General features: G+C 39.0%; 1 protein-coding gene across 2 annotated transcripts in view; it reads left to right on the top strand.

Annotated features, from left to right (window-relative positions):
- The window catches only part of LOC308037846 (serine/threonine-protein kinase Sgk3), a 59,489-nt gene that overhangs the window by 22,633 nt on the left and 9,782 nt on the right, over positions 1–27,074 (top strand). The window contains exons 2-8 of one of the 2 annotated variants that reach the window (XM_080339885.1): positions 7,317–7,522; positions 12,386–12,469; positions 14,393–14,465; positions 17,322–17,397; positions 23,377–23,464; positions 25,232–25,281; positions 26,557–26,614. In XM_080339885.1, the coding sequence (XP_080196011.1) occupies positions 7,445–7,522; positions 12,386–12,469; positions 14,393–14,465; positions 17,322–17,397; positions 23,377–23,464; positions 25,232–25,281; positions 26,557–26,614 (507 nt within the window). In that variant the 5' untranslated portion in view covers positions 7,317–7,444. The remainder of the gene's footprint in view (positions 1–7,316; positions 7,523–12,385; positions 12,470–14,392; positions 14,466–17,321; positions 17,398–23,376; positions 23,465–25,231; positions 25,282–26,556; positions 26,615–27,074) is intronic. The other variant, XM_080339886.1, reaches the window with a different exon arrangement.

Raw genomic sequence — 27,074 nt, 5'->3', positions numbered from 1 at the left:
AAATTATATTTTTAATTATTATTTTTACCAGAGCGGCAGCTTCACCACGGATTTTCAGGCGTTTCTGTGGGGAGGTGGGAGCATCCCCGGGGAGGGGGGCTAAATAGGGTGGGGGGGCACAGCTGGCCTCCCGGCGCGGGCCTACAGCCCGGGGCAAGCCAGGGTGTGGGCCCTGCGGAGGGCCCCCGGGCAGCGCTGGCGGGCGGGCGGGCAGCCTGTGCTGCACCGCGCCACGCCCGGGCCGCAGCCTGGCGCCGTGAGGGCGGCCGGGCGCTGGCCGCGTCCGTGGGTGGGCCGGAGCGGAGCGGAGCGGCCCGCTCAGCCCCGCGCCCGCCCTCCCCGGGAGGAGGCGAGCGGGGGGTTAACGCGGCTCCCGCTCCTCTCTCCCGCCCCCTGCGGAGCGGCGGCCGCACGTGCGGGGTGCGTGGGCGGGTGGGCGGAGGGACACGGCGGCGGGGGGTGGGGGGGCCGCGTGCGCGGCCGTTGGCGCGGGCGCTGCCGCGCGCCCTCCCCGCGGCGCCGCTCGGCCTCCTCCCCGCGGTGAGAGCCGCGGCGGACCGGGAATGTGAGAAACGTGCAACTTCCTAGAAATCAGGGTGCCGAGAAATCGCTGTCGGGGCGAGGGGAGCGGCTCGGATTGGTCCCCGAGCTGCGGGAAGGGAGCGGAGCTGCCGTTCTCGCTGGCGCGGTGGGCGGGTGCGGGTCCGGGTCCGGCGGGGGGCGAGGGGCCGCGCCTGAGGGCGGATCCGCGCCGGGCTCGCTCGGGCTCCCGGTGTTTGCAGCCGGGGGTTCGGAGGAGCGCGGCGGACCGGAGGGGGAACAGCACTGAGGTCTTGTCCTGGAAAACTAAAGCTTTTTAGGCAATGCTGTCTTGCAGGGATTCGGGTACCCTTGAGGAATTTAATTTTGTGGAGGTTAATTAAAAGGTAGTTGTAGTAATGCTAAAGCTGTTTTGACAGCTCGTCTTTTTTTTAATATTTACGTGAATTTTTCTCCTCTAGCAACTCTTAGAGGTGTAACTGTTTTTCTTCTAGACATGCAGTAATTTTACAGTATGGCATTTTCATTTCTTATTCTCCTTTAAACTTCAGATACGTTTCTGTGCCGGTACTTCATTTCAACACAGTAATGTCACTTGAATACCATTGTGGTTCTTCCAATTACTTGGCACTGAAGATGACTGTGAATATCACTTGCTGCTGTTTTCTTGTAGCTGAGTTTTTTTTATAACTTCTTTCACACATATATTAAGTGTGTTTATAGATTCATGCAGAATTAATGTCTAAATATAGCTCTGATTGTTTTATTTTTTTAGTCTTCAATGACCGTAATATGAGTTAATGATAAAAAAGAAAGGTGTGTATGGAGGAGCATTTTCCTGAAGGCTGTAATATACTTTAGGTTTCAGGAAAAAATGTTACTAGCTTTTGGAAAGCATTTTGGAAAGTTCACTGTTAAAATTGTTAAGGTAGTGTTCATGCATGGTATTTTTAATAACTTAAATCTAGAAAATAGACCTATTTCTAAAAGATATTTTGAGATACTCGTTTAGGTCAGAAATACAGCATGTTTAACTTGCGCATGTTGGTGAGAAGTACTGGTTGTTTTAACAGTTTTGTTAAATTGTTTTGACAATTTTAAAGTTGAAGAAGTAGTCACTAGTGGTTATGTGGTGATGATGAATTGTGTTAAATTGCTTTCCAATCTTAATTCCCACCTTTGATTGTAAATTACAGCCTCACCACATCTGACACTATTGCACCAAATTCTGTTGTACATGTATAAACAACTGTTCTCTGAATTCTTACAGAATTGAAACACCTTCGTATTCTCTGTGCAGCACTGAAATATGTGAGAGGTCAATGTACGCTCTTACCTGCAGGAGTTTGTAAAGTATCCTTGAAGAACAGATGTAAAGTACTAGCTGTTGTTGGACTACTGTAGCATGAGGAATCAAGTAGTGGTGAATTGGGGATGCGATTTGGATATTGTTAAAGGCTCTTTATCTTATTGCATTTTATATTCCACTATTTAGGTTGTGGCCTTTGCATTATCCAACAGCTTTATGGTTCTTAGGCAGACATGAATTCTTCAGAGCACAGACTTGAAATGTGTGTTTTCTGGATTGTGAAGTGTTGGTTGGACTTACATGTGGAATTATTTTAAAATCCAGATATATTCCGTTGTATGGATTTTACCCTTTTGCCAGCTATAGTACATAAAATCTAGTCATTTTCTCCATGGTTGATGCATTAGCAATAACATAGATTTTAAACAGATAAGAATTCTCCTGTGTTTATGTAGTAAAACAGAAGGAGAACAGTTGGTGACTTTTGTTTTAAGATCATGTAAAAAAATGGGCAGTATATCTGGAATAGAAATGAGGGGCCCTCTTGCTTAATCTTGATTAAGGGGGGCAAAATGAAGCTGGGATTGTGCGCTTTGTGTTTACTGAAGCCTGACTGCCCTCTTATGTAGAACTGACTATGTTACAAGTGGCTGGTATCAGTGTCTGTTAAGACCTCTTGAAAGTAGCTCACAGCACTGTTGCTAGAAATTTTGATCTGTGCTGTCCTTAAGAATCTACGTTTAACTGAAATTGGACCAGGTGTGTAGGAAATACAGGTAGCAAGTGCAATGCAAGCTTGATTTATTTATTTATTTATTTTAATTTTACTTTTATGTACTGTGCTGTTTGTGTAAGTTTTAGCATCTGAGGCATGTAGTGACCTTTTTGGATACTATGGACACAAGCTGAAGATGAAATTATTGTGGACCTGTGTTCAGGATTAAAAGGCAACTGCATTTTATTGGTAGTGTTTGTTCTTTAGACTGATTTTATTACTTGGGGCATGCTTACCACAGCAAAGAACCTGTATTCTGTCATGCAGGGAACATAAATACAAATAGATCCAGTCCAAACCACAAATCTTGTTATATGCCAGTTGGAGTAATTTAGTGGAGCTTATTTTGGGAGGTGGGGCAGAAGGGATGTTCTTGGGTGCAGTGGAATCTTGGGAAGTAAATGTTTGCCTGACCTCTCCAAAGTAAATTTGATAGAGACAAAAAAAGAGGAGTTAGTTATTTCTTTGCCTTGACTGCATTTGCACTTTACCTGCTATATTTTTCTACAAGTAGAAAGAATCGGATGAATTAGACTTTGCGCACATTGCTGCAGAGCAGTCGTTTGCTTTCCATAGTGGTGCTACTAGAGATTTTTAAAAATGCAACGTAGTGGGTGAATGTATCAACAGGGAGCAGGCTTTTTCCTTTATACAAAGGGCTGAATTCTCAATTCTCCTCTCAAATTGTGGTTAGAAGTGGTATAGAGATAAGCCAAGGAGTGGCCAGAGTATTTTGGTTAGTGCTCTCATTTCAGCTGTACTATTTCTAGAGGTCTATGCTGGTGTTTAGTGTTCTTGTATTAAAAATCATATGTATGTGATATTCAAAAGGATGGCCTGTGTGAAACCTGTTTTTTTCACAGCTTAGTTACTCAACAGCTTCTGGCCATCAATCTCTCCTTGCAGATTAGCAATCTGTGTTTTGCGTTGACTCTGAAGCATGTAATTTCTGCAGTCTCTGGCTCTCCTCATCCTGTATTTCTGTTGTACTGGATTCTGAACATGTCTCCCATTTCCTCTGTGTCAGCTGCTTGTCTGGTAAGAAGAGAGTGGGACTCTCTGTTTCATCATACAGTGGTTGAGAAAAAGTTGACTTTCGGGGCTTTCAGAAAGATTGTGTAATATCCAGTGATATGTTGAGTCATTATCAGGATATTTGTGGGGAGGACAGAGGAAGTGTTGGAAAGTATGCCAAAGATGATACTTTCTCTAAAGTAAGAGGAAATTTATAGCAAACAATAAGACTGTGTCCTGCATCTTCCTTTTTGCTTCTGAATATGTAGGTTGCTTCTGTAATTGGAATCATGTTCAGGTGGGATTTTCAGCAGCTGGTTTTACTGGTGACTCAGTCCTGGAGTAAGTCTTTCTAGGCAGGTGATTAGTGCATAGGGAAACGCCCATTCTGTTCCAATGAGTGAGTATGGATCCTGGTGATTCTTCAAGTGTGCTTGCAGGGAGACTGTCTTTTTTGGGGGTTTTTTGACTGTTCTTGACTCCACTTCACTTGTATTACTCAAAGAGTTATTGCCATGCTCTTACTTCACCAGAGGCAAAGGTCGGCCTGAAATCTGACATTGTTGTGGCTTCCTGCAGGAAACTGTGAAAATACTGCTTGCTTTTTGACAGCCACTGTGAAGAGAATGCACAGTGTGGCTGTTGGTAGGGTTGAAACTTTGCCAGGAAGATGCCTGATTTCTGTTCTCTTCCGATGCATGTGTCTGTGCCTTCTGTTCCAGGCTTAAGAGTTCTAGCTGTTTCTGGGTAGCACTAGTCTCAGTGTTAGCCTGTCTTGCATTATCTACATGCTCTTTCATTAGTGCCCAAGTATGATTTTAAGGGGATTTATTTTGCTATCCAGTTTTCTGAAGTTCTTCTCCTTTCTGCCAGTTAACAAAGTTGAGGCTATGAGATACTTGTTAGTTACAGGAAAAGCTATAGCCAGAGACAAAGAGTTCTCAGCTGACAGTGTCTGTTGAATTAACTCATATCTGGAAACACTCAAGACACTGCAGTTCTCACTTTCGAAGCTGTGCATGAAAATACGTTTCTATTGTTTGCTCTCTGTTATTGCTTCATGTAGTCACCACAGCATTAGTAGTTTTACCTGCTACTGAAACTACAGCTGAGTTCCTAAACAACAGCATGGCAAAGATTAAGGCAAATCTATCCCTATTTCTACAGTCAAGCCTACAAACCAGATGTAAGAAGCTCTCAAGAGCTGATAAGCTCTTGGCAAATAGAAATTGAAAGAAAGCTCTGATCCTCTGGAGCTTAGTGGCAAACTGAAAATGCATTTCTTCCGAGTTTGGCAGTTCAGCTTAGTGTTAGTGACCCGCACAATTCGGAGGAGATGCCTCAGAGAAAGAAAATAATCACAGCTAGTGATCTTCTAGGCAGCTTGAAGAAAGAAATCTGAACCTTGCAGTTTCTGCTTCTCAGATGATTTATTCTTCTTCTCCCCAGTATGATGAATAAACTCTTCCTGAATTAATCTGGGTGACATTTCCTTCTTTTGTTTTCTGTAGATTTTTCACCTTTAGATCTGGAGTAAAGCTCAGTCTTCCAAGTGATATTCTTTGGGCTACAGCTTTTAATCCGTACTGCTTCTGTACTGGTATTTAAAACTAGGACAGTAAGGATAAAAAGTGAAAGGGATGAGAGAAGTACAGCCTATATTGTAAGAATGACAGCAAGTATGTTGTGAACCTTTGTAATGAATGTCAGTTTATGAGAGAGGCAGTGAGTGATATTAGTCAGTGAACACCTAATCCATTTTAAAGCTTTATTTGTTTTTCTGTGATGAGCAGGAAGACAGATAAACACAGGGACTTTTGCTCAGTTCCTGGTGCTGGACCTGAAGTGGCTAAAGATTGACATAAGTGCTTAGTAAAGTCTAAGCTTAGTGAAGCACTTACTGAAAGTGGTGCCTATTGACTATTTTAGTGGACCTCTTATGATGGAGAAGAGCACAGTTAACCTTTAAAGCTTAATTTGGGTGTGTGGTAATGGATGAAGACCAGTTTTAATCCTAGGCCATTATAAAATTGTGGAAAACGGGAACTGTGCCTTGTTGTAATAAAGCTTTTAACAGTGGCTTGCCAAAGGAAAATAAACTGATTTGAAACTCAAAGTCTGTGTAACTGGCTTGGATGAGCTGTGTTATAGTAAAATAAAGGCGGGGGGGGAGCTTAATCCTGCTGAACCCTGTAATTACCTAATCAGTGCAGTGGGGAACAATCAAACTAAGGTGAATGCAGATGTAACTGAAAATAATTATTTGAGTATGTTGCAGTATGGGTGATCTGTCACTTAGCTGTGATTACAGTGGTTTCAACCACTCCTTTTTATTTAAGGTCACCAGATAGATCTTTGAAAATTACATGATTTTAAATGGCTACAGGAGGAATAATAACATGAAGTTTGGACCAGAGAGATGATCTGGCTTTTGAGAACAAAAAACATAGTCAACTGACTGACTGAGACTAGTCGGCTATCAAGAACGAATCTTTGCACAGGATTCCAGGGGCTTTGGCCTTCTTGCCAACATAAATATGGGTGTCTCTCTAATAGCAGAATTGCATTGGGTTAGTTTTTGCTTTTTGGAAATTTGTAAAATGAAATATAGACTTCACTTTTATACTTCCTTGTTTTAAGAAAATAGGGAGTTAAATGTTGAACTGAGTATTCCTTTTTCCTCTTACTGTTTTGAAAAGAACTGAGGTCTCCACTTCCTAAAAGATTTTTCTCATGTTTGTAAGTTGGTCAGACACATAGTGTTCTAAAAACTGAGCTGTATTCACTAAAACACTTCAAATGGCCGTGCAGGCGTGAACAGAGGGTTGTAGCTGTGTAGCATTAATTTCAGCTGCTCTTAGGCAGTGCTGAAGTTCCTGTTGTTTGCAGTGGTGTCCAGTCAACAATTTGCTTGTGCTCAAGGCACATGTGGAGAATACTGTCCTTTAGGGAGGGAAGAGGCATGTACTTAATAATAAGTCTTCTGCCTTTTGGTGGCGTTATACTCTCTCTTGCCTTGTGCTCTTGTCAAGTTCTGCTGGGAATCTAACTGTTCTACTGAAGGGAATGCACAACCTTACTGTTCTGCTAAGCAAAAAGTGTGTCAAGTATGGGGGAAGAGAAGGTAAATATTCCAACAGACACATGATACTACCTTTGTCCCTTACTAAAATTCACACAAAATTTTTTTTTTCTCATGTCATCTTTTATCTCTGATGTGATAATATGCTCAGCATGTTCTGACAAATCTGAAATGCCCTCTGGTAAAGACTCATGCAGTTGAAAAATGTTGGTTTTGAAATAAACTGTTCTGAATGTACATGTTAGTGGCTTTTATCAGATGTCTCATACCAGGTTGTCATCTTTAATTATTTCTCTGTGTTCTATCTTTTTTCCTTCAACCTATTGTCTGTAGTGGGCCCAACTCTGTTTCCAGTATGTCTGTGCAACTTTGTTTTTTTCTTTTGAGTGCACTTGTGTACTTAAGAGAATGTGAGTGATTTCAGTGAAACAACAAAGGAGCACAAGCATGAAATGGTTTGCTAAATAATAATTATTATGGCTGTATATATGCACATCAAGTGCATTTCCAGCCAGGAAAAGTTTTTATCACATAGGTTTTAGCACTGTGTGTTAAGTGTTGCCCGTACTTAATTTTCCTTTTATGTTCATTTTAAGCTTACGGGATGGAATTTACATTTTCTCAAGAGAAGCTGCATATCTTGGACCAATACTGTTGAAGATATCTTCTGATTGCAACACCTGAAGCAGGGTCCTGTAACAAATTTGTCAAAAAACCACATACAATGGATCTCAAAGAAAGCTGCCCAAGTGTTAGCATTCCCAGCTCTGATGAACACAGAGAGAAGAAAAAACGGTTTACTGTAAGTATGTAAGGTGTAAGCACTGTAAGCAAGTGCATAGGCTATTACTGCCTAGAAGTGCTACTTTTTTTCTGTTAACTAGTAAACTTGATATTATTTTCAACAGGTTTATGGAATCTGTTCACAGTACTGGCCATAGTCCAGTGTTAGAAGTTGTGAATGTTTTACAATGTTGAACCATTTCTTTCTGAAAAAAGAATTTGACTTTACAAATTTCTGGTATTTCTATCCCCAAATAGCAGCATTTTCTCATATAAAATACCTAAGTGTCTGAATGTAGGGATAACATTTTGGTACCAAATCACATTAGCAGCTGTCATCCTACATGATTTTTTTTGTGAAAACATTTGTTTTGTAAAGGAGTAAAGTGTGGCTTTGGTTTTGATGGTTGTTTTGGTTAAGTGGCCAGTTTATTCATAGATATCCTATTAGACTTCTATAAATTTTTGTGTAAAAGAAACAAAAATATAAACCATCAAAGTTTCGAAAGACATTTTTTTGTCTTCCGTTCCATTTTCTGATTCTAATGCCTGTGTGGTTTTTTCTTATTCTGTTCCCATTTCCACTCCTTGTCATTCCTCTCCCTCTTCCTTTTTTGGCCTTCCAATTTGACTTGTTTTTTGGAAGTAAAGTCTTCCCGTTCTGTGGGGAAGCTCTTGAATTGCATATTGAAAAATCAAGTTGTGTTGCATGGATTTTTTGTTTCGCTTATATGTATGGTAGGTTTTAAAGACAGCATCATAATACTTCCTTTAAAAAGCTTGAACTATTTCATTGCTCTTGTGCAATTTCCTCCAAGCTTTTTTTTTTCCTTGAGTGAATTAGTCATTCTTCAGATGTGGAATGTAAACATCCTTGAACTGAATTGCTGTCTGAAGAATACAACAAAACAAAGATTCACTTTGAGTTATATATCTCTCCTCTTCACCTCTCTTCCTCAGAGGTGAATAATGTTGTTTGATTCTACAAGTATATCAAGATGTAATTTGAGGAGGGAGTGTGCTGGTAAAGGAAGCAAGCTAACGAGAACTTTCCTTAAAACTGCTGCATGCATGTGAAACTTAAATGAGCAGGAAAAACTTCATGAAAGTCTAAACTTGAGTAAAACAGGTTTGTTCTATCATCTCAATGTTTCCAGTCCTGTTGTTAAAATGTGCCAGTGTGGTACGTTTGTGGTACATACTAGTGTTGTCATCTTGCATAAAGATCTGTGTGACTACCGTAGTAACCTAAAGACACTTTCTTTGGATATGTCCTTTAGAAAGCTGTAGAAGCAAGAGTAGGAAACTTCAGAAGCTGAGGATTGAGTTGGGGGAGGAAGGGATCCAACCCAGCTTGCACTCCGTGGAGGTGCACTTTGTCTTGGCAGCTTCTGCTTTCTGCAGAAGGGAATAATTAGCAGCTTGACAAGAACTACTCTTCACAACCAAGCTCTTGAGTATTATCGCGTATATTTTAGGATCTGATAACAGCAGTGAGGGTCATACTATACTTGATGGTAGGAACTGTGAATTCTGGCTTGTGTGTCTGTTAGTGCTTTTACTGTGTATCCTCTTTCGTAGCTGCATTGTAATGACTAGAGCCCGTTAGTACTGCTTTTGGAGGGGAGTGAGAGAGGTGCAGGGAGAAACAGTTATTAACAAATTTGTGGTAGGCATAGCTGTTTCTGATGGCAATGTTAGTGCCGTTTCTGTAGACTGCAGTTAGAACCTTAGGGTGAAAGGAAAGGTTAAAGTGATAAAGGCTTGGAAGGACTTCAGGTGACTATTTTTTGTAATCGTCACCTTACTGTTGCTTGCAGTATGTATCACTGCTGCTTCTGAGAATATTCTAGAATCTTAATGGTCTAAATAGAAATGATGAATTCCAGCTCAAATCTCACAGTGGCTCACTTAATGCTGGCATGGAAACAAGACAAGTACGTGCAACTTAGATTTTATTAGCTCTCTTTTTCCTCTCACACTTGCCCCAATGAAGCATTTTTAAAAATAATCATGTCTCTGTGCAGTCCTCATTCTGGTAATGAGTCCAGCTTTTCAGTTTTGTCTTTGGAAACGATCTCTGCATTCCTACTGAGCATTTTCATAACCTTTTATTGAATATTTGTTTTGGTTTTGTTAGATACTGTGTACATTTGATATATTTACCACCAGTATTTTTTTCATGACAAATAATTTCATGTTTGAATTTTTCAGGTGTTCTGACAGGGAAGATTTTTTACTTCCACTTAATTTGTGGTAACCAGCCTCTATGTATATCCACTGTAGTTGACTGTCCTGCCTTTTCCTGAAGATGCAGCATTCATGTTCTTCATAAAAAGAGCAAAATACTTGATCATTTTGGACCATATCTAGGCTATATTAATTTGTACTCTCTCCTTGCTGCATAGCGGGCTATTCTTTTGCTTGTTTTGCCAAATAGCTTTGTTTTGGGTTTCTTGCTTTTATCCCTATGCTGTTTGATGTCTGAGGCTTGATTTTCTCTTCTGACCTGTTCTCATTTCCCTTCACACCCCCATCATACATAGGCTTATTAAGAAATCTCTTTCAAGGGTGCTGTTTGATTAAATCTGGAAACTTTGGCTTAGACCTGTGACGTATAATACTAATCCCCAGACCCGTGGAAATTGTGGAATTGTTTTTTTTATTTTGTTGACACTTACTAAATAGTTTCCTTACTTTCTCAAGGCTTCCTTTCTTGAAATTGGAGACCAGCCTACCTTTTTACTTATCTTTGTTTAATGCAAATTGCATATTTAATCCAGAAGCATGAGCTATCAAAACAGTTGAAGCCTTTTAAATTTCAGTTACTTCTTTTGAGAAGACATCCTATTGCATCCAGAAATAGCTAGACCATATCCTGTCTGTATCTGGGAAGATACTTTATGGTAATAATTGTGATGGTGATGTTTTCAGGAATTCTGGGGGTTTTTTCTTCCTTTTTCCTTTCTCAAAGCTTTGCATTATTTATTCACATATTACAAGATGCATCTTATCTATGTTTTAGCAGTTTTCTAAGACTAGTTTTGATTTAGGAGTAATTAGATTTGAAAAAGTTATTATCTAATTAATATCTAATTCTTCCCTCCTGCTTTTCTAGAAACAGGCATTGCACATTTCTCTAAATCATTACATAGCTGGAGCTGAGAGTAGTAATATAGCCCAAAGATACGTTACGTTTTGGAGTTTTACCAGATTCTTTGTAGGTATCGTATGTGTTCTTACCGTGTTCTCACAGTGCTTCCTGTAACTGTTGAACTTGCAGTTTCTGCTTTGTTGGGCATGCAAGAACTTCAGTGATGATGTGAACTAGATGACCTCATACAATTTTTTTTTAATGTTCTCTGAGGTAGAAAATGTTGACTGTGTCATTTTTCTGCATCTAGCTTTTCCAAGAACATAACTCTTCTAATTTTGAGGTTGCCAAGGAGGTGAATATCATCTTGTATCCTAAGTTATGCTCTCCTGTGCACTTTGCAGTCTGCTAATTTAAGAAGTTGTCCATGGCTTACTTCTGAGGCTTGTTGGCATTGATCTGCCATGTAGTTGCGAGGAGAGTAGATGTTTTCCAGGAATAGCTTTTGTGTTCGAGCATTATTTGCAGGACTTGGTTGCTGGTATAAGATACCTAGCTCAGGAGGACAGTACATGAGTCTTTGCAGCTGAAGCTTTCCCTCTTTACAGTCTAGGGAGGCTATAGAAGGTATGTAGCTAGGTTTAGCAGTATAAGGGAAGTCTAGATTTCTAATTAGAGTCTCACCAGTGTCCTGCTAGACAGTTCTATCCAGCCTCTTGTGTTTCCCAGGGAAGACTGAGAGCAGCTTATCTGAGCAGTTAAAATAGCATGAATGCAAATGCCAGGCTAAGGAACTGATGGTGGTGGCTGCTGCTTCCACAGATGGAGTTAGAGAGGTAAGATGCTATTGTAGGACAGAAGAGAGACTGGGGTATTGGTCCAGTTTCCTACATCAGGAATTAGCAGCCTTCTGTGCTTGTTCCCTTGCTGTGTCCATCCTCTCCCCTGCAGAAATATCCAGGCTCTCTCTGGAAGTACGAGGAGGTGGAGAAGGGAGGTCAGCTAGTTGCATAAAAGAGGAGAAGCCTGCTGAACACTTGTCTGTCAAGCAGATTTATGAAGGCAGGGATTGACAGTCTGTCTAGTTGCTGGAGTCCACTGCTGCCATGGGATCTGAATGGCCAGAACTGTGCAGCAGGTTCCAGCTACGCCTGCCTTGATCCCAATGCTACATATTATGTAACCTGCGCTGTCTTTCAGCTATAGCAACAGTTTCCCGCCCCCAAACAATTGTGTTTAAGTCCCAGGCCATCTGCCAGGATCCTGACTATAATATGTGTTCAAGATGTTGCAAGAAACAGTTATCTTTGTAACTGACTTCCATATGTGCTTTCTCTTTAGGTTTTGGTGAAGATAATAATCAGTGTTTAAATGCTTTACTTCCTTAATATTAGTCTTTATTACAGCTTATCAAATTGCTAACAAACTTAATAGCAAATATTTATGGACTACTATAGTATCTGGTGGCCAGGTGTTCTTGTTAGATATGAACTAATTTATGAAACTCCATTAAATAAGTGTGGTGTTTGTTGTTGTTTGTTTGTTGTTTTGGTGTTTTTTTTTTTTACACCAGGTAAACAAAAACTATTTCTGTAAAATACTGCACTCTTCTAAATTTTCTTTTAATGATTTGTGTTAATGTCTGTGTGGCTGTAACAAATATATAGGTCAACAAAGTACATTTACATAATACATTTAACAGCCTGTCCTTATTTCCACCACAGGATTAAACCTGGGAGGTTTTATTAAACTTTACTGTTGGCAATAACTTCATCTTTGTTACTGCAGGTTTATAAAGTGTTGGTCTCAGTTGGCAGAAATGAATGGTTTGTCTTCAGACGGTATGCAGAGTTTGATAAACTCTACAACACGGTAAGCAAAAATGCAAGCTATGGAATCATGCCAGAATAGCACACAGAGTAACACTTGTTTGCAGTGGTACGGTTTCAGTTAATTCCCTTATTGAGGAGTTTGAATCAACATTCAATAACCATCAGAGCCTGGTTAAAGAGAATTACAGGGTGTTTCTTTTTTTAAACTCGGGTTTGTTTGAATTTCAAACTCAAAATCCACTTATCTGAAACTTTTGGTTTTTTGATTGTTGCTTGGGGTCGTAGTGTAATGAGAGAAACTTCCCATTTACTGGTTGCCAAAACATCTGAAATTTGCATTTGTTCATTATGGTAAAAATCACTGCAAAACTTAAAACATCGACATAGATAAATTTCTCTTAAAATCAGTAGTTTACTTTGAAGTATTGAAAGCAGTGAACAGACCCTTGTTTCTTAATATAAATGTGTTGATAAGTCAGTCATGGCAATTCCTACCGGCAGTTTCATAGCCAGATTTTGTGGCAGTGGTCCAAATAAAATAGGCCTCTTCAGCAAATAAGTATGGATTTATTGGTTTTTTTTAACTAGAAGAGGACTTTTCCCCTTTCACATAGCGGTCAAGTGGTGCAAATACTTGCTCAACCGTGCAGTCTGTTATGTGTCCGTGTCATACCCTTCTCCAGTTGTTTGTGTTTAGAGCCCACAATTTCTGCTTTAACAAAAGAAGAAATAATTCCTCTCTGATTCACATAAGAAAAGATTGCCAGCTGCTTCCCTCTGCCTCTGTTTCCCTTCCATTGCCTCTATGAGAAGCAGTCAGGCTTTTCTCCCTCTGCCTCACCGAACATGGGTTTGTATGTGGCAGTGGTATGCAGAAGCACGCAGTGAGCTTGGAGCTGTTGGATACACCACGCTATGTTGGCCTGCCTCTTGGGATAGACTTGCAAGTGATGCGGAAACAGTGTCCCTTTTTCCATACCTGCAGAGTGCCTGTTGGCAGTGCTGTTCCCTTGCCACTGTCTCTTGCCATTCAGTTTCACATTGCTCTGCAGTTTGTTCAGCACTGGTTTTTCTAATGCATGTAGGAGTGGAGGTCCTGGGGAAGCATAACCCAGAGGACTTTTAGTACAGTTTCTATTCAGTGTAATTTGTATAGCATAGTATACCAGAAAGAACTTGTGCTGCCAACTGGAAGAGATACTGATGTTTTAAAGGAAAGAAGAATTGCCATCTACTGTATTAGAAAACTGCTGTCTTAAAGAGGATGAGAGTAGGATTGTTCTTCTGGAGCACTTGAAGATGAAGCAAACGCAATCATGGATTGGCTTGTGTCTTTTTTTTTTTTTTTAGTAAATTCAGTGCTATTGTATACAATCCTCTGGTCAGTTTATCAAGTGTCAAATATAATCAATTTATCAAATGCAGCATCATGAAGTAGGCTTTTCATCCTTTTACAGTTTTGACTTAGGGGTAGACCACCTGTGGTTTCTAAAGCTTTAAGAATGTTTGGGCAAAACCCAGAGGCCTGTATCCCCAGCCCATCTTAAGACTCACCCCTGTCCAAGCAAACAAGAAAACAACAAACCCAAGAGAGATAGAGAATTGATGGAGCAAGAAAGTAAACAGGAAAATAAAACCCACATTGAAATTCTAGCCTACTTTTTTAATCTAGCACAAGTGGAAAACTGTTTTGGCAGTATTGCAGAAGACAGCTGCAATAGTCCATAGCTTTCTAAAGTGAGATGGCCTTTGAATTTAAGAGTATGACTGGTGCAAACAAGCTGAGTACAGATTGTTTGGGGTTTGTTTTTTTTCCCCAATTGTATGATTAGAGAAGATGGCAGAGAGGAACAGAATTACTAAGAATCAGATGTTCCAACTGTTAATCAGAACACAAACAAAATACAATTATTTCTAGGCACTTTGTCTAAGCACAATATAATTGTATGTGTTTTGTTTTCAGCTAAAGAAGCAATTTCCCACCATGAACCTGAAGATTCCAGCTAAAAGAATATTTGGAGATAATTTTGATCCCGGTAAGTTATCATCTTATTACTCATTTTGTCAGTCTCTTTATATGAAAATTGATCTATTCCAGCCTACAAGAAGCTATCTTAGATGAGTTTTACACCAGTTCTCAAAACAATGACTAAACCCAAGTTTAGTCATGCTTCAGTGAAGAGCAGGAGCTGGCGTAGGTAGGTATTCTACCTTGGGATTGTGAACAAAGTAACGCTTAGTGGCCCAGGGCCTTTCTTGTGCTGAAGGCTGTAGCTTCTCCCAACCCTCCTGTGTTCAGGATTGTGAGAGATTTTCAGCTGTCAGGTGTGATTTGCCTTCTATAAAAGCAAAAGCCAAAACCCAGACTCTTCTGAATGTATGCCTAGTAAAATTTAAACTTCCTTTGTGTGAATTTTTTTTTTCCTCTCTGAAAAATGAAACTACAGGATTTATCTTCAGTGACTTTTGAACTCTCTGTATCTAAGTGTGCTTCCTTCTGCAGTTTAGATGAAACTGAACCTCTTCCTGTTGTTCCACTTACAGAAGCCTGTCTGATGTGAACATGATGTGATCCAGTTAGCAGTGATGGGTCCCAGTTAAGCTTGCTCTGCCCACATCAAAATACTAACGGAAATGTGTATTGAATCAACCTAGGTGGCACCACCGATGAATAAATAAAAAAGCAAATGAGGAGGCAAGGCCTTTGCTCTGTGTGTTTGTACCCTTCATTCAGGCCCTTTTTACTTCAAGGTTTTTCTGATGGTCACTGGGCACCTCTCACCCTCCCTGGGCTTGCTGATGTGATCAGACTCTGTGTAGTTTCACCTCCTCCTGCACCTGTTTCCAGCATGTCATTTTTCTCCTTTGCTGAAGATCAAGTGAATCCAAAGGTGTTGAACTCTTGGGACATATCGTTTGGTGTGTTTTAAAGTTCTTTCAAACATTAATTTTTGGCAGCTACTGTTAATCATCTGGATCCTGATGTGAAGCTCCCTTTTATTTTTTTATTAAAATTATCAAATGCAGGTGTCTGAGCACTGATGTCCTCTTCTGGTGAAGATGTAAATGATTGCCAAAAGTTCTAAATGTGTTGTGTCTATAGGGACTTCTTGTTTCATTTAGTTTCTTTCATTTTCTAGGACCTTGGGGTTTTCAGAGCTGATCTGCTGTACAACCAAATGTACCAATGGATTTCTTGAAGGCAAATTTAGGAAACTGGAATTAAAATGTGGAAGAAAAAGACCCAAACCAAAAACAAACAAAAACCCCCTAAAACTTTATTGAAACTACATATGTAAAAGGATGTTCTCAGACTTATTTTAAATGTCTACAAACTATGCTGAAATCCTTGAAGCATGAGAAACAACTGTTCTCAAGATGTTTCTTGCTGGGGGGCAAGGTGGAGATGGAGCCATGATGTTCATTTAATAATTCTGTATCTTAACAGTGATTTATTGAAGCTTTGTAATGTTTCTGCTGGCTTCTGAAATAAGTAGCTTATTTTACAGATGTTGAAAAGATATTTTACTTCTGTCAATCCATGCTTAGGTATGCAATATTGTACTATTGCATTGGAGTCATAGGTGCAGCAGAGTGAAACTTAGATATCCCTTTTCCCAAAATCTACCAAAAATACTTTCATAACCTAAATTGTCATTAAATGCTCCATTTGTATTGTCACTTAGGTAACTTCAAAATTAATCTTGTTTTAACTTCAAAAAAAAGGACAGAGGGAGATCATAAAAACTAGTCAAAATACAGAACTAGAAAATTACAGAATATGTTTGAGCTGACGTGATGCAGGTGTTTTATCCTCAACGATGTGGACAGCTCTGTAGGCTTTGAGTGGCTGATGGCATTGTACATCTTCGGCACTGAAACTGCTGATGCTGGTGACTCCTGTAGCATCTTCATGCAAATTTACTTTCCTGTTTGATGTCAGTAATTTGGGGTTATTAAATACCCTAAGAAGTGTTGAGGGATTATATCTGTGAAACAATATGAGCGTTTTTCTTAATATTTGAAATACAGATTTTATTTGAAATTCAATTTTTAAATTTTAATAGTTGTCAGTAACCTATATGTGAGAGAGTCTTGTGAAATTGGAGTACCTTGAAAGTTAATAAACAAGTTAAATTTTCTTTTTCCATACAAATTATTGTTGATACGAGTAGTGAAAGACAATATTACTCTGGTTTACACTTGTTGTGTTAGAGCTCTCTTTCTATTTCAACCCCCTTGTGTGTCGTTCCATATTGCTGAAAAAGAAGTTATGTGTTTTAAGCTTTGGATGAATGTGGAGATTCTGAGGATTTTGTTGTTGTTGTTGTTGTTGTTTTTAATTGGAGATGGTGTTCAAAATAGAAACAAAAGCACCTTGGTTATCTTTAATGGTTACATCCAAGTGCCTCCTGGCTGGGTGAATTGAGCAACTTGTATGCTGCCATACCTGTATTACAGAAATATGCTGCTTGGTGGGACTGTTCGTGTAAAAACTTGTGCAACTGATACCAAGTTTTGCCTGTGGCTTTGGTTTTTTTTGAGTAGAATCGAGTCCTGAAGGGCTCACCCATGCAACAAAGGCTGCACAGGTTAGCCCATGGTGGTTGCACACTGTTCTTGAAGCCCTTCGGTGCACTTTTAATCCACATGGCTTTCTACATGTTCAAGTAGTGTTGCAGAAGAAACTGAAAATTGTTCTCTTACCTCACCTGAATGTTTTAAACTTGTGATTTTCATATGTAAAACCAATCCTATTCTGCACCAGTCATAAACCAATCTCTTTTTAACTGCTGTTTAAGTCTTAAAAAAAAAAAACTAAATTGGAAAATAAGTCTTTTTTGCAGGATGTCTGATCATTCTAATAAATCTACCATTTTTTTTTTTCCTAGACTTTATAAAGCAGAGAAGAGCAGGACTGAATGAATTCATTCAAAACTTAGTTAGACAGCCAGAGCTATGCAACCAGTAAGTAGTTTCATTTCTGTTTTATAAGGACTATTTAAAAGACATGAGATGTCAAATAAAAAGTGCAAATTAAGTACTTTTAACCAGAAAATGTGTTATACCTGTTCAGTGCCCTTAAGTATAATAAATAAACTTCAATATGACTGTTCATTCATTCAGGAAAAATCTACAGATGAACAGTATAAAAATACTTTTGTTTTCTGAAAATTGATCTACAAATAAACTTGCAGGCAGTTAACTGATCTTAGTTGAAAGGGTGCAGATTCCAGTGTGAACTCTGTTGCTGGAAGGCAGGTGTTTGTTTTGTTGATAGCTTTAGTGTTTGAGGGCTCTGCTGTCACTTGCTACTACATTGCTGGGAGTAAGTCACTGCCTGCATCCTTTGGTTAGAGCAGTTCATGTATGAACTTGAACCAAGTAGCTTAATCAGCTTGCCTAGGTGGTTTGGGATAACTAAGCTGACCTGCCCAAAGCAAGTGACTAAATTTGCACATAAACTCTTCCATCAGAAGAAATGTGGGTGTGTTAACCTCACTGGTGGGACAGTGATGAATGAGAGATGATGTGCTAGAGTCAGCTCCAGTTAAATCTGGAGGATAGTGCTTCTGTGTGTGAACTAATTTGGGCAAGTAAACGGCATGTTTCTTCCAGTTTAAATCTATACCTAATCAGTTTAAACTAAATCCATGCGGTTTTCTATGTTGCTTGAGCTAGTGAAATGGTAAAGCTCTGTGTTTTGTTTCAGTATTGAGTAAAAGTCTTAATATGTATGCTTTGTTTACTTAGCCTATCTGTACAACCTGTGAAACTGCCCTTTTTCCACAGGAAGAAAAATGTCTAACAGAATGTTGCTGCAGTGTGCAGAGTGTAGTCAGATTTTTTTTTCCCCAACAAATGAACTGTTTAATGTCCTATTAACTTGAAATATGTACTTCCTTCCTTTTTTGGAAAAAAAAAAAAAAAAAGAGCATTTTATATGTACTTCTTTATTATAAGTGGAAAAAAATTTGAAACAAAGTATTTACAGTGGAAGAGTTTTCCACCAGAACAAATCTGTGAGGTCTGTGGTCATAGTCAGCTTCTTCTGAGGGAAAGAACAGAAAGCATTTTAAACGATTACTGAAAGCTAATCTGTTTTGTTACATTAGGAAAGGACACTGATGGTATTTAGCACAATCTCCTCCCCTCTGTGATTGTCGATGTGGCCAAGTACCAAATACTGTGTCTCAAAACATACTGTACTCGAAAGGTGAAATGGTACCTTTTCATGCACATCAGAAAAGTGTGTGCTAAAAAAAAAAGGCAAACCTCAAATCCACTTGTCTTTTAGATTTTTGTGAGCTTTTAAAATGGTTTTACACTGAAATGCATCTGTAGCTGAATCCACGTTCTTTAACAAGGCACTTAGCCTGTCTGATCCATCAAAACTAACCTAAAATACTATTAAGAAACAGGTCTTCAAGTGTTTTGGTGCTGTCAAAAGTGTTTTAAATAAAGTTTTAGACATAGCTCTACAATAAAAACAAAATAGAGACTGAAGTTTGTCTTGTGCTGTTCTCCTATTCCCCAGCCTTTATGTAACAGTGATTTATGTAGGAGAAAAGGCAAGCCTTTAGTTCGCAGTTCAGTGCAAAAGCATTTAATTTTAAAGTAATTTCTGTGTTGTTTTTCTTTTAATTACTGCAAGGTACTTTGTTTTTCTGGAGTGAACTTTTTGCAGTGCTCCATTGCAACAAGTCATGTTAATAATTACAAAACCTGTCACCTTTTCTGTGTGCCAATTAATTTTATTAGTGAAGAAATGTGAAAATGTTATGACTTTGTTTTGATGTGTTTTTTGGGGGGAGTTTGGTGTTGTTTTTGGAAAATCTGCTAGAAACTACTCAAGGAATGTGTGGTGGCTGAGTCTTCACAGGTAGTTCACATCTTTGCTTTCTTAGACCATTTTGCTTTAATGTGCTAATTAAATTTGATATTAGGTAAAATAACTTCTGTAAAGCTAGTAATATGCAAGGAAGACTTTGGGAGTTATGCATTCTCACAGAACTTCAGGAAGGCCACCTTCCATTACATCTTTTAAGCATTAAAACCAATATCAAGATGTCATATTTTTAAGTCCTACCTAGGAAAACGGTTTCACGAAAGCTTAAGGATGGTTCATAATGATATCCTCATTTCTGCAAGGGAAGGCACCTGAACATCTAAGGTGAAAAGCAGAAATGTCAGACTTGTGTGTCCAAAGATAGTAGTGTTTACATTATTCTCTGAAACATGCAGCATTGTGTTCTTCTTTGTTCTTGAGCCTGACATGTTTATTGAATATTGTATCAAAGCCAAACCTTTCTGCTCAAAAACAAACCAAACAAAAACCTGAAGTGCATTAGGGTGATTAGAGAGACCCTATAATGGTTGATAAAGATTTTCCTGCTGTCAGGTGGAATAGGGGTGAGACCGATCAGTGGCTTAGACCCAGTTGGGAGTTAAATGGACTGACTTCCAGGTGCATTTACTCAGTTAACTGTATTTGATAGAGAATTCGTTCTCACAGGTAAAATGCGGGTGTTGCAAGAAAAATGTCAGAAGGGATAGAAGTTTGATAATGCATTCCCTTTGCTGCCTGAGTAGTAGCTGGGAGTTGGCTACTTGTGAGCACTGTGAGGCTCCCTAAAGCACTGAGCAACTGCTCGCCCCCTCAAACGTAGGTCTTCACTGAAAAAGTAACACATTTAATTGTCTATCAGAACATGTACAAAGAAAATCTGTTTGAATCCAAATGTATAATAGAGGATGCATTAAAGATGTAGTTATTTTTAGATAGTCCAAAGTAGCTCCTTAATGAAAATGAGAACATTTGCATAACACTTGAAGAACTTGAGGATGACAATACCCTGCAACCTCTATGGGGAAATGAGTTATCAGTTCTTTAAGTGAGAAGCGGGGTTCTGCATTTGTTCCCTTGAAGAAAGAGTGACTAGATTTTTCTGGTTTTGAAGTGGGATGAATATAAAAATGAATATGAAACCCCTGGATTGTAACATATTGCAGTTTGTGTCAGGGAAAGCAAACCTTGTGTTACATTAGTTATGATCTTTTAAAATCTTACTGTACCCGATGGCTTTTTGAGCCTCTGCTTTCTGTAAGAGTGTGAGTCAGCAGTGAGCCCAGGTGACCAAAAAGGCCAACAGCATCCTGGCTTGTATCAGAAACAGTGTGACCAGCGGGACTAGAGAAGTGATTGTCTCACTGTACTCAGCACTGGTGAGGCCCAGCTTCAAATCCTGTGTTCAGTTTTGGGCCCCTCACTACAGAAAAGATATTGAGGTGCTGGAGAGAGTTCAGAGAAGGGCACTGAAGCTGGTGAGGGGTCTGGAGCACAAGTCTGATGAGGAGCAGCTGAGGGAACTGGGGCTGTTTAGGCTAGAGAAAAAAAGGCTGAGGGGAGACCTTATCGCTGTCTACAGCTACCTGAAAGGAGGTTGTAGCATGGAGGGTGTTGGTCTCTTTTCCCAAGTAACAAGTGATAGGACAAGGGGAAATGGCCTCAAGTTGCACCAGGAGAGGTTTATTTGGATATTAGGAAAAATTTCTTCACAGCAAGGGTTGTCAGGCATTGGAACAGGCTGCCCAGGGAATCTGTTGAGTCACCATCCCTGGAGATCTTCAAAAAACATGTAGATTAAGTTCTTAGGGACATGGTTTGGTGCCAGAATTAGGTTAATGGTTGGACCCAATGATTTTGAGGGTTTCTTCAAACCAAAATGATTCTATGATTCTAAAGATGATGGTGTTGAGCATCCTTTTTTAAACTCTTTTCTTGATCCTTCTAATTTGATATTTTGAAGGTATTTTAAGAGTAGTTTCAGTGTATTTTAAAATACCTTGAGTTAATGCATGTGAGCTAATACAGCATAGAAGTCCTACTGCTATATAGCATTTTGCATAACATGCTGCAATCTTGCCTAAGAAATTGCTACATTAACCTTTTTATTTGTAGTTACTACTTCTTTGCAGTGCTTTTAAAATTACAAATGTGAATAATGTAACATTGATCACTTATGCTTCTGGCTGCCATGTATTATGGAGATTGTTGAATACCCTGCAACCGTACAGCAGCCTTTTACTGTGAACGGAGTTTTTTTGTTGTTTGGGATTGGTTTTTTTGTTGGTTTGAGTTTTATTTTGTTTTTGTTTTGTGTTGTTGTTGTGTTTGTTTCCCTGCTGTGAATTCAGTCATGGACAAAGTTACTATAGTAACTGTCTGAGATGTATTACAACATGCTCTATTTAATCAGTCAGTTGTCCAGAATAGTTAATGCTGAAAGGTAATTAAGGTCTGGTTTCATTATTCTGTCTAGTGAAAATCATTAACCATAACTTTTTATTCTTGATGTTATCATATCCAGAGATTCTGAAACTTAAATTGTTGCATCATGAGCCAACGTTACTATAATATTCAAACCATAGTGATTTTTGTCTTCTTGAGACTCAGGATACAAAATTCTGAAGCAGATCAGAATTTAGAGTTCACATAAGATGGGAAGAATTAAACTGAAATGATGGCAGGAAGTTGTATGACCAGTCTTTTTGCTGTATTCTAAACCTGAAAGGCTGATGGTCACTGAAGCAGATTTCATATAGGGTTTAGGAATACAGAAGGTAAGCGATGGAGACTGGGAGCCTTAGGTAGTATGGCACAGGAATTAGGTTCGGTAATGCTAATATGAAATACAGGAGCTGGAGCAATGTCAGAAACAGCTCATCTCTTCTGATCCTGACTTTAGAGAAGTGTTGAGGGTGAAATGGCTTGAAAATAGCAAAGCATGTGTATCTACTTCTGATATAAAATTACTCTGTTTTATATATACTAGGGGTAAAAGAGCAGCTGCATAGTAAGTTAGTGCTTTTCCTGTACTGAAAGGCTCATGCAGAGTTTCCAATCAATGACTGCCCTGAGACCTTTTCAAATAACTTTATCTCAGAAATTTAGGTAAGATTTTTTTTCCTTGATAAGCAGGTTGCCTTTTAGTGAACTGAAGGAACTTGAAAGATTAAAATCATCTCTTCAAGTGGTATACAGGCTATACGTGATACCCATTTGCTTAGGAATTAGTTTTGCCTCACTTGTATTAATTATTCTTTACTCCCTCGCTGTACTGTGGTTAAGAGAGGCATTACATTCTTTTTAACTTAGAATTGGTTAGCCTTGCTTCTTGGAGCAGCTTCTCAGAATTCCCCTCTCTTTTCTCTTTTCTCCCAGTCTTCTTCCCCCAGCCCCCACCAAGACAGAGCTAGAAACCAATGCTGAAGTTAAAATGCACCTGCTTAGGTACTGTGGGAAGCTTGTAGTCTCTCTTGCCGGTTCCTGAAGGGTAGCGTTTGTGTCCTGCAGCTCACTGGAAGGATTCCTGGCATTGTCTTGTCAGTTCCCAGCTAGAATACACTCTGAATACAAAATCGCCGTCTTCTGCTTTAAAGCAAATGGGGATAGGAATGTTACTGCCATGTACCTCTTGGAACATGTGTCTCTCTTTGGCATACGGGCTACATATTTAATTCTGTATTGTGTTGGACTATTTCATTAATTTGGAAATGTAAAAGTGGTTTTAAATTCTTCATTTTTTTTGAAAGAAAATTGTTTTCCTGGTGGTTGCTAGCCAGTTAAAACTCATATCTTCTTCTAATAGTTACCTTTGAATGCAGTTCTGCAGAGTGTTTCCTTATGAAGTCTTCATGTATATACACTTTAACATGTCAGGTTTCTGCAAGTGGATAATTTTATGTACTCTATGTAACACATTCAGCAGTTGAATTATGCTGCTATAAAGGCATGTACACAGTCCTTAATTACCAGAATTTAAATATAAAACTTCATGATGAGTAGCACCTCTGTAGGCTGCTGTTTAATCCTGTGCTTCCTGTGGTTATGGCTGAAAATCATGCAAATTATTGGTGTGCTAATGAAGTTAACTGTGTTTTTAGCCCAGATGTCAGAGCATTTCTTCAGATGGATAACCCAAAACACCAGTCGGATCCATCTGAAGATGAAGATGAAAGGAGTGGTCGAAAGGTAATAAAAAAGAAGTAGTAGAGTTTTCTAAATTTTAGCTGCTTGAGGGCAATCATAGGTATGCTATTTACTGAAATTACTGGTTGGTTTTGCAATAAATCCCCTCCATGTTATTTTAAGCAAATGTGTGCCACTGTGGGCTGTAAGATATTTTTCTGTCATATGTGGAACTGCAGAGAGGGTAAAAGTGATCACTGGCTTTGTCTTGCTTCTTCCCCACTTGCTGTATGGGTTAAAGAAATACAGCTTTAGTCATAGCTTAGCTGTCACAGTTTTTGCAGTGTCTTCAAAGGCTCTTGCTAAGAACATCTGGCAAGGAGCAGGGCAGAATGAATGTTTGTCTTTTTGTTGCTTGTGTGTTGTTTCGTTGTTTGGGTTTTTTTTTTTTTTTTAAACAGGGAGAGAAATATAATTTGGAGGAGAAAATGCAGTCTTTCTAAAAGTCACTCAGGAACAAAGATGGATTTGATTTCATTTTACATATAGCACCGTGTGAGGTCTCAAGTCTCTTTTGTCACATAAGCCACTCACTACATAGCTAGATGTATTCTCTGAAAATTAATTTACACCCTTCAGAAACAGTGCTGTTTGAAAAAAGGAGTACTTCTAGGAAGGCAGAAGTGCCATATTTAAGCTTGCTTTCTCTGTGGCTTACTTCTGGATATACAAATGTAATCTTAGTACTTCTGTTCTTATTCAGACCCTGTCAAAGATATGAGTTGTCATTTTGGTTTGTGTGATCCACAGCAGATTGAGAGTTTTCTCAAAGTGTCATTTCAAAGATGCTTAATGACCTGAAGCATACTTTTTGATATCAAATTCACCTTCTCATAGTTACAGTAAGTGATGAAGCTGGAGAATAAGGAACAAAAATAAGCCCTCAAGAAAAGAAAAATCTTAAAACTTCAATAGTAGCTTTTTAAAAACTGTTCAGTGCTATTGCGTGATTGGCTCTTATTAGTGAATAGCAGCATCCTGCGCTGCTGTCAGGGATTGTGTAAGAGTACTGGTTTTGTGATGCCTGCTAGCCTGTCCGCAGGTAACTTGTGTTTGAATGCAGTTTATTATTCTCTAATAAAGTCCAAAGCCACAATGAGGGTACAAATACTATTTTTTTTTAATAAAAAACAAAATGGAGAAAATTACATAAATGGCAGTGCCTTCCTCCTCTCCCTGTAATTTAAAAATTCTGTCTGGGTGTGTACTGGTAAGATTCATGCCATTCCTGGAACTGGGTTAGTTAACGTTTAATATCAGGGTATAAAAGGTTGGTAATGTTTTTCTTGGGGTGGGGAGAATGTCCACTTTTGTTTTTTTCTTTTTTTTAAAGCACAGTCTTTCATTCATTATTCTTGCACAAACAGTGTGGGTTTAAAATTATTTTATTGGTAAGATCTTGGAAAATTTAGAATAAGAGATAGAAAATACATTCCTAGAGCAAATACAGAAAAGTTCTGGATGAGGACCAAGTTGTTTGTTGAAACAAGCTTAAATTTTTCTTCCTAATCTTGTCCTCTGTGTCTGGACACAATTATTTTATTACCTTCATCCTTTAATATGATGTATATAGAAATAATTTGTGACAAGGTGATGATAGCTATTTCAACTTAGAAAGTTCCCAGTATGGATGTTAGATCTCTGTAACAAATGTGAAGTTACAGATTGAGCAAATTAGTAGAGTATTTTGGAATTAATATTGGTTGAAATGTAAGAGAGAATTAAATAAATAAACCGACTAAAAATAAACCTCTTTGTTTCTCCCAACAGTTAAACTCTACCTCACAGAATATCAATTTGGGACCATCTGGAAATCCTCAGTAGGTATCAATTAAATTTAATTGAAATGTAATTAATTAAATTGTATTAAGATTAATTTAAAAACCTGTCAAATTAGACTGAGCATAATTATTAATAATATGAAAAGTTATTTGGATATATGCCTTTATTTGTTGATTTGCACTGCTCGGGAGGAAGCAAAACATTGAATACTGTGCTACATAAGCAACCACTTCTGAAATACTTTTTCCTTTTCACCTTTGGATTTCGTTAGTCTGCTATTCTTTTGCTTAAGGATCTTACCGCAAAGATGACCTCTCTGTCTTGAGAGTGGTCACACAACTCTAAAGAATATGAGCAGTTTCTGAGAACAAGTCAGGTTTAATGCATGGCGAAGGAGCAGCATATCTTGTTGATACTCCGAAGCTAGTTACTGCAGTCATAACTTGCTTTTCTATTTGGTGTCTTCTGTAGAGTTTCTGTTCTCAGTTCTGTGTGAATCTGTGCTTTTCTCATTTATGAGATGACAGCTATTTTGGTTTTGCTTTCGTCACAGATGTGTTCTGGGCTAACAGGAGGAAATGCTTAATAGATTGCAGTAAGAAATGAAATTCAAGAGTACTTCCCTTCAGGGGCAATGAATAGAGAGGTGTATAGTGATGTAACTGTTGTTTTGGAATTTGAAAACATGGATAATTGTTTTGCTGACAAAAATACCTCTGCATTGTATTTAGGAAAAAATGAGGGAATCCTGGGAAATAACTGAAAGGAGAGGTAATGTGGGAAGTGGAAAAACTGAGAGCAAGTTCATATGTACACACAGAAGAGGAAGGTGCTAGGGCCTCCGTCCTCATGTTGTAATTTAAAGTGAGAGGGAATGGATGGAGGGAAGGATGGGATAAGCAAAAGGAGAATGGACAGCAAACAGTCCTTCCTTCCCTCCTGTAAGACTGAGAATCCATTTGGCCCTCTGAGAAATAAGCTCCAGGAAAAGTCTTGGGGAATTGGAGACTTAAATTATAAGAAACTAGACCATGGAGAATAAAAGAGTGGTCTTGCTCCCCCTTAACATCTTAAACTTACAAAATAAAATAAGCTCAAAGGATGTAACTTGAACACTTTCTCTGGAGGAAAATGGAATTGCAAAATGAAGGGGAATTACCATCTCAGAGGGAAGGTCTGCAGAAGTCCAGGTGGTGGGTAGAATGAAGGTGGATGCTATACAGACGTTTTTTCTCACATTACAACTCAAGTGCTACACTAGACTGCTGTATACCTGTAAAGCTTGACCTGTCTCCTTCCTAAATATCTTTCAGTGCTAAACCAACAGACTTTGATTTCCTGAAAGTTATTGGGAAAGGCAGCTTTGGCAAGGTAAGCTTGCTTTTCACCCTGTCTTACCACAGTGCAAGGATGCTAGCTGGTGTCTTGTGCACTGTGACTGGTGGTTAGACTTGGCCAGAGGTTTTGGAAGTGATCTTAGTCTGGGATGGAATAAAAACTGTCATACTGGATCCTTGGAACTTGCTGCTTTGTTATAGTCCTGCCATTTTTTCCCTGGTGTGGCAATTGTTGGCTCCATCAGTCACTTGTTAGGAATAATAGAAAGGGAGCGTTTCCCTTTCTTGTTACAAGCCATAGGGATCCTCTGTTTCCCCCAGGGAGGAAGGGAGGTACCCTGTGCTTATGCAGCAGCTGGAGGACAAATTGTGCATTTCCCTTTGTTGGCACAGACTGTTTTGTCAAACCCTTAACGCTGTGGAGCAGCATGAGCAACAGCCTATTGAAAAGTTACTTAAATGTTGATATTCTACAAAGGTGCAACAGAGAATCC

The sequence above is a fragment of the Nesoenas mayeri genome (assembly GCF_963082525.1).
Source record: "Nesoenas mayeri genome assembly, chromosome: 2".
NCBI classification, from domain to species: Eukaryota; Metazoa; Chordata; class Aves; order Columbiformes; family Columbidae; genus Nesoenas; species Nesoenas mayeri.
Note: the sequence above shows the minus strand (reverse complement) of the source record. Positions and strands in the feature narration are given on the sequence as shown.